This window comes from Mastomys coucha, unplaced genomic scaffold, assembly GCF_008632895.1.
Source record: "Mastomys coucha isolate ucsf_1 unplaced genomic scaffold, UCSF_Mcou_1 pScaffold15, whole genome shotgun sequence".
In the NCBI taxonomy this organism is placed as follows: Eukaryota; Metazoa; Chordata; class Mammalia; order Rodentia; family Muridae; genus Mastomys; species Mastomys coucha.
The window spans coordinates 89277796-89284274 of record NW_022196897.1 but is presented as its reverse complement, the minus strand read 5'-3'; the positions used below and the strand labels follow the sequence as shown (position 1 = coordinate 89284274).

The following is a 6479-nucleotide window of genomic DNA, read 5'->3' as shown; positions in this document are numbered from 1 at the left end:
ATCTCAGAGTAGAAGACGGTTTTTAACAAGACTGGGGGTAATTTAGGACATTAAAAAGCCATTAAGGATGTTCATTCTCCAAGCATTCTACAGAGAATGCCTAGGTTATTGTATAATTGTTATGTGGCAAGTTGTCTTTTCTCAGTCCTTTTAGGGTGAGTTTGCATGCTCTGCATATAGAAGGAATTCTAGAAGCTGGGATTGCACCACCCACCCCACGCACCCCTTACTTGCAGAAACCTTTGCCCCTCCAACCCCCACTCCCTCCAAATAAGGGCTCTACAGGGGCAGTCCTCAGCTCCGGAGCAGCCTGCTGCTTGACACCTATTGTCCCCATTTGGATGTCAAGAGATTTCGCCTGAAGGACCCCAGATTAGACTTCACTCAAACTCAAGCGTCTGCGGCCACGGCCTCCGTGGGGGCACTTTGCAAATATGCAAAGGGGCAGAACCTGGTGCAGAGGACAAGGCCGGACGGGAGGCGCGGTTCGGTGACCTTTTCCGACAGGCATTCACGTCGGGCAGCCTCAACCGCTTGAAGGCCCTCGCTCCCTATCGCTCCCGCCCCCCTCGTTTCAGAGCGCTGGCTGGCTAAGTCCCTCCCGCGCCGGCTTCTCGTCCCACTAGGAGCAGCTCAGTGCAGCGGGGACAGGGCGAAGCGGTCTGCGCCCACGGAGCGCACGTCTCTGTTCGCCACGCAGCGCTACCCTTGCCCCCCACGGCTGCCCACTCCAGACGTCCAACGGCTCCGCGCGCGCACGGTGAGCGCCATCCCGGATCAAGACGCCGAAGGGGAAGAAGGCCGCTGCACCAGGGTGTCCTTTTTACCTTCGGAGCGGTCCGAGCGGCTGCAAGGGCTCGCTCCAGGCCTCTCCACCCCCACCCCGGTCACTCCCAGTGCTTTTCTCTACCCCTGGCCCTGACCTCTGTCCCTCTCGTTCTTGCAAGGCAACGGGTGCCACTTGCCCTGATGGGGACCGTTGCCCCGGCGGTTGGCGGCGGCCGTGCCAGGCCCCGCCCCCGGCGCGAGCCCCATGCCCCGGGGCGGGCGGGCAGGGGGAGGGGCGGGCGGTCCGGCGCCCCGCTGGCGGGTCGCGCGCGTGCCCGCGTGCCCCTTCCTGCCGGCGGCGCGCGTCGCCCCCTCCCCCCACCGCGCCCGCGCGCGCGCCGCCGCCGCCTCCCGCCCGCTGCGCGTTTTGTCCCGCGTCTCTCCCCGTCCGTCTCCTGACTTGCCGCTCTTGTCCTTCCCTCCCGCTTTTTCTCTCCTCTCTTCTCGGTCTCAAGATGCCCTCGGCCACCAGCCACAGCGGAAGCGGCAGCAAATCGTCGGGACCGCCGCCGCCGTCGGGTTCCTCCGGGAGTGAGGCGGCGGCCGGGGCAGCTGCGCCGGCTTCTCAGCATCCGGCAACCGGCACCGGCGCGGTCCAGACCGAGGCCATGAAGCAGATTCTCGGCGTAATCGACAAGAAACTTCGGAACCTGGAGAAGAAAAAGGTGCGAGGAGATAGCGGAGAGGGAGGGCTTGCGGCTCCAGCCCTGCCCGGGTCTCGGCGGTGGATGGAGCTTCTAGCCCAGAAAACGGGCGCCTCGGGGAGGTGCCTGTCACCTGACCCGAACGCGGCGCTGCCTCTAGGCCTCGGTTACTCACTGCAGGCTATGCGGGGCCTTTCCGCCTAGTGACCGGTTGCCTGGGTGGTGGGGCCCGTTGCTGGATATCCTCCGAAGGAGGCCGTGGGGAAGAAACACAGTATGCTCGGCCCGATCGCTTGTGGAGTTGAGCGGCCCTTGCCTCTTAACTGTGGCGTTTGCCTTTGGTACCTACGCTGGTGGCATGGCTCTGGCCCCTCTTCCCTAGAAAAGATGTGTCTAGTCCTAAACTAGGGTTGCAGTCCCACCACGTTTTATTTAAGCGGGCCTTCGCTTGGGTACCCCCGCCCCCTTCTGATGGGCTCCCTACGTTTCCCCCTTTGTTTCGATTGTCTAGATGCCTGGAACCTCACGCCCAGCCTAGTCACGAGGTGGTTTTTAAATGATTATTTTTTGGTGTTTTTGTTTTTGCAATGACCTTTTCATAATTTATTATTTTTTACCGCTTCAGCATTCTAAAGGGTCAGGGAGAGATCATCGATCCTTCGGAGGTGGATCTAGATTAGACTGCAGACTGCTTCTGGGTCTCTGGGCACATGGAGTGTCTAACATGGCGGCGGCTGCGGGAAAGGGAAGCGCTGTACAGGAGCTGCATTGTGAGCACAAAGCGAAAGCAGAGGGGGAGGGCAGAGACCAGGCAGCAGCCCCGCCTAGCCCCCCCTCCCAAAAAAAGTGGAGCCACACCCACACTGTTTTTGGCTTTAATATCTAGCCATTCTGGACCATACTGTTAGATTACTTAATCGGCTTTTTTGTTTTATGGGTTTAGTGTAGGACTGTGTACCAGCACATTTTAGAGGAAGAGTCTGGGTAGAAGTAAATTCTACCCTGATTAAGAAAAGTAGTGGAAAGGAACAAACATGGGGTAGTAGAGTAAAAACGGAGGCAGTTCACCTGGAACTGTTATTCTTTTTTTTTTTTTTTTAAAGATTTATTTATTATTATAAATAAGTACACTGTAGCTGTCTTCAGACACACCAGAAGGGGGCGTTCGATCTCATTATGGATGGTTGTGAGTCACCATGTGGTTGCTGGGATTTGAACTCAGGACCTTCAGAAGAGCAGTCAGTGCTCTTACCCACTAAGCCATCTCACCAGCCCGGAACTGTTATTCTTACTTGTCCTTTTACATTAAGTAAAATGTAACAAACTTATGCCTGCCAGGTTATATTTTACAATTTTGAAAAATTCCCAGGAAGGTTTGCTTAACTCGTTAGAGGATATTATTGAGATAGGATATTGGCTAAAAATCTGACCTCTAGGAAGTAAGTTGGAAAAAAACAGGATATTTAAATCTTAATCTTGATTATCTACTGATTTTCCATTTTTGGTGAGTTTGAAATATTCACCTTTGTTACTTTTCTGTCTCAGTGTTTTGCTATAATTTTCCAGACTTTATTTGAAGTTGAGACTATACATTAACAAGATATCAAGCTTTATTTTGTTGAATTTTTAATGTAGTAAATTATTAAATAGTGAAAATAGGGAAATGTATTAAAATAGTGAAAGCATTATAAGCTACATTCAAATATGGAATTTCATGCCAGCATTTTCTGATACTTGCTATGTGTTTGATACTCTGTAAAATTGAGTTTAACTTGGGTATCTTTAAAATTTTAACACAATAAGCAATGTTTAATGTTGTTAGTTTGGCTGTTGCTCCAAATGGTTTAATTTTTGGAATTTCTGGGAACTCAGTTTCTTCTAGAATAGGAACCAACATGAGCTTTAATGATGTAATACTTGAGGTATAGATGTTAGTGGTTACAAAATCTTCAAATATGTTTAATAAAGAACAGTGTTGAGTAGCAGTTATTGTATTTGTGAGGTGACAGATTGAAGTGTTTAAGGATGTTTTAAAACATCTTTAAGACACAGAAATCTAGGTTATTCCCATGGAGACTTGAACCCTAACTGGCCACTTGTTCTCTCTAACTATATGTAAGAGTAACGTTATCACCTGGGCCATGGTGGTACACTCCCTTAGTCCCAGCACTCAGGTGGATCTCCAGTGTGAGTGAGGCCAGCTTGGCTTACAGAGTGAATTCAGGACAGCCAGGACTACTTGGAGAAATGTAACAACATTGATTCAGATAATAGTACCTTGTGATGATGTAACAAACACATTTACATAAAAATGATTTACATCATTTCAGTTGGTGTGTTGGTTGCTGAAGAACAGTGAAAAGATGAAGTTAGAAAGCACAGGCTGAGCCGCTTCCGTATACTAGATATTGTATCTTAATGGTTCTTAAAACTACAGTTACTTTTGGAGATGCTTAAAGCATTGGATCTTTTGTATCAGTATGAGCACATCTGGTTTTTATTTTATTTTTCTATTACTGGATAATTTGCCCTATGAGTGGTTTTCAGTAGGACTGAGCATTTGTAAAGTACCTAAAATAGGATTTACTCTTCGAATCAGTCTTAGAACTTTAGAAACTCCAATGCAATATATATGTGTTTTTTTTTCGAGACAGGGTTTCTCTGTATAGCTCTGGGTATCCTGGAACTCTGTAGACCAGGCTGGCCTTGAATTCAGAAATCCATCTGCCTCTGCCTCCTAAGTGCTGGGATCAAAGGCATGCGCCACCATCTAGCCAATATATTTGATTTTTACCTATTCATACTACAGCGTGCTAGACCAAGAAGACATTCTAACAAAAGTTACTAGTAGCTAATGTATTACTTTAAGGCAGAGACCCAACACAATTGTATTTCATTTAAGAAAACAGTTTTTTTATTCATTTGTTAATTTCTGCTATGAGAATGCAGAGTTCCCATTAGTGGAGTTCACAAGAGTGATCAAATATCCTGTAACAGAAATACATGAAACTTCTGCCTAATAAATGGCTTGCTTATTTTTTTTTGAAGTTTAGGCTATAGAAAATCAATTGCAAATGTTAAAGCCTTACAAGCCTGAATTTTAAGAGATACTTATTTGATAGCATAAGATGTAATCAGTTTTGATGTAAAGGTTTTTTTTTTTTTTTTTGGTTTTTCGAGACAGGGTTTCTCTGTATAGCCCTGGCTGTCCTGGAACTCACTCTGTAGACCAGGCTGGCCTCGAACTCAGAAATCCGCTTGCCTCTGCCTCCCAAGTGCTGGCGTAAGGGATGTTTTTAATAGATGGCATTTAAAATGACTGAGAACTTTACTAGGTGAAAGGTTAGCTAGTGTTCTCTTTGCTTTAAAAAAGCTTAACTAACTGGGCCAGGCAGTGGTGGCGCATACCTTTAGTCCCAGCACTTGGAAGAGAAACTCTTGTCTCGAAAAACCAAAGGGAAAAAAAAAGCTTAACTGAAACTCAAACTGATTGGGAAATGTATATTTTTTTTACCATGTCCCCTATAGAGGGTGGGTTGGGTTACCCAAGACCATTTGAAAATACAGATACTTAACATTACAGTTATTAAATGAAGTAGTAACAAAAATAATTTTGTGGTTGGGAGTCACTACAACATAAGGAACTGTATTAACAGGTCACAGTATTAGGGAGGTTGAGAACCACTGCTAAAGACTTATGTACTTTTTCTTTGTAACTAATATCCATTAGAAGTGAGGCTAACCTTTCTAGACCTGCAGTGTTTCTTAGAATTTTTGATGCAACTATTTTATAGGGCTTGTGTTAAATGCTTTAAGAAATACTCATTCTTTAAACTTATTTAAAATTTTATCTATTAAAGATAAAATCTCTTGTGCTAATGTAGGTTTTTTGCTTTGTTTTGTTTTTTTTACATTTCAGGTTTTGGGTGAATTAGCTTAATTGGTTTGCAAGATCCATTCCTTCCCAATGCAGAGGCTAAAGTTACTTGGTTTTATATTCTTAGGGAAAAAAAACCTATGATGCTTAATTTAAGAGCAAGGTTTTATTTTATTTTTTGAGGGTCTCTATGTAGCTCTGGTCATCCTGGAATTTGCTATTTAGACAAGCCTGGAACTCACAGATCACCTGGTCCTCTTTTCTGAGTGCTGTCATTAAAGGAGTGTGCTACTACACAAGGTTACTTTATTTTGAATTCACCTTGACAAGGGGAAAAATTATGACATGTAATTGGTTCTCAGCTCTCTTGTGCAACCCCCAGCCCCATGGTGTATGATATTTAAAAAGATTAAGTTGTGAACTCCTTCTTTTCTAGGGAGAAAATAGAATCATGAGTGTTGTTATGATATGGTAAATGGTAGATTCCCCCCTCCCCCAGATGGGGTTTCTCTGTATAGCCCTGGCTGTCCTGGAACTCACTCTGTAGACCAGGCCGGCCTTTGCCTCCCAACTGCTGGGACTAAAGGTGTGTGCCACCACCGCCCAGCATAAATGTTAGGTTTTACTTTAGGATACTTATATGAATAAGAATATATTTTGTGTTATATGCAGATTATGAATATAATTTGTTGGGGCTAGAGAGATGGCTTAGCAGTTAAGAGCACTGGCTGTTTTTCCAGGAGTTTTGAGTTCAATTCCCAGCAACCACATGGTGGCTCACAACTGTATAATGGGATCTGATGCCCTCTTCTGTCATGTAAGCATAAGTGCAAATAGAGTACTCATATTTCAAAAAAAAAAAAAAACCAAAAAACAATTTGTCAAGCAGAAGCTCTCCTGATCTATATAGTAAATCCCAGGACATCCAAAGATACACAGTAAGACCCAGTCTTTGGGGCAGGGAATGGGCTTTATAATCCTTTTGTCATAATCCTTTTTAAAAAAAAAGATAGGGTTTCTGTGTATAACTACCATGGCTGTCCTGGAACTATCCAGCCTGACTTTGCCTCCTGAGATCAAAGGTGTGTGCCCTCACTCCTGGCTAATTTGTCATTTTTTTTTTTTTTTTT

At 45.3% G+C, this 6479-nt stretch overlaps 1 protein-coding gene across 1 annotated transcript in view; it reads left to right on the top strand.

Moving 5' to 3' along the window:
• Window positions 1–557: 557 nt before the first annotated feature.
• Window positions 558–6479, top strand: part of Caprin1 (cell cycle associated protein 1) — a 33081-nt gene continuing 27159 nt past the window's right edge. Inside the window, exons 1-2 of the mRNA XM_031373242.1 lie at window positions 558–760; window positions 1284–1493. Coding sequence (XP_031229102.1) covers window positions 1284–1493 — 210 coding nt within the window. The 5' untranslated portion in view covers window positions 558–760. The remainder of the gene's footprint in view (window positions 761–1283; window positions 1494–6479) is intronic.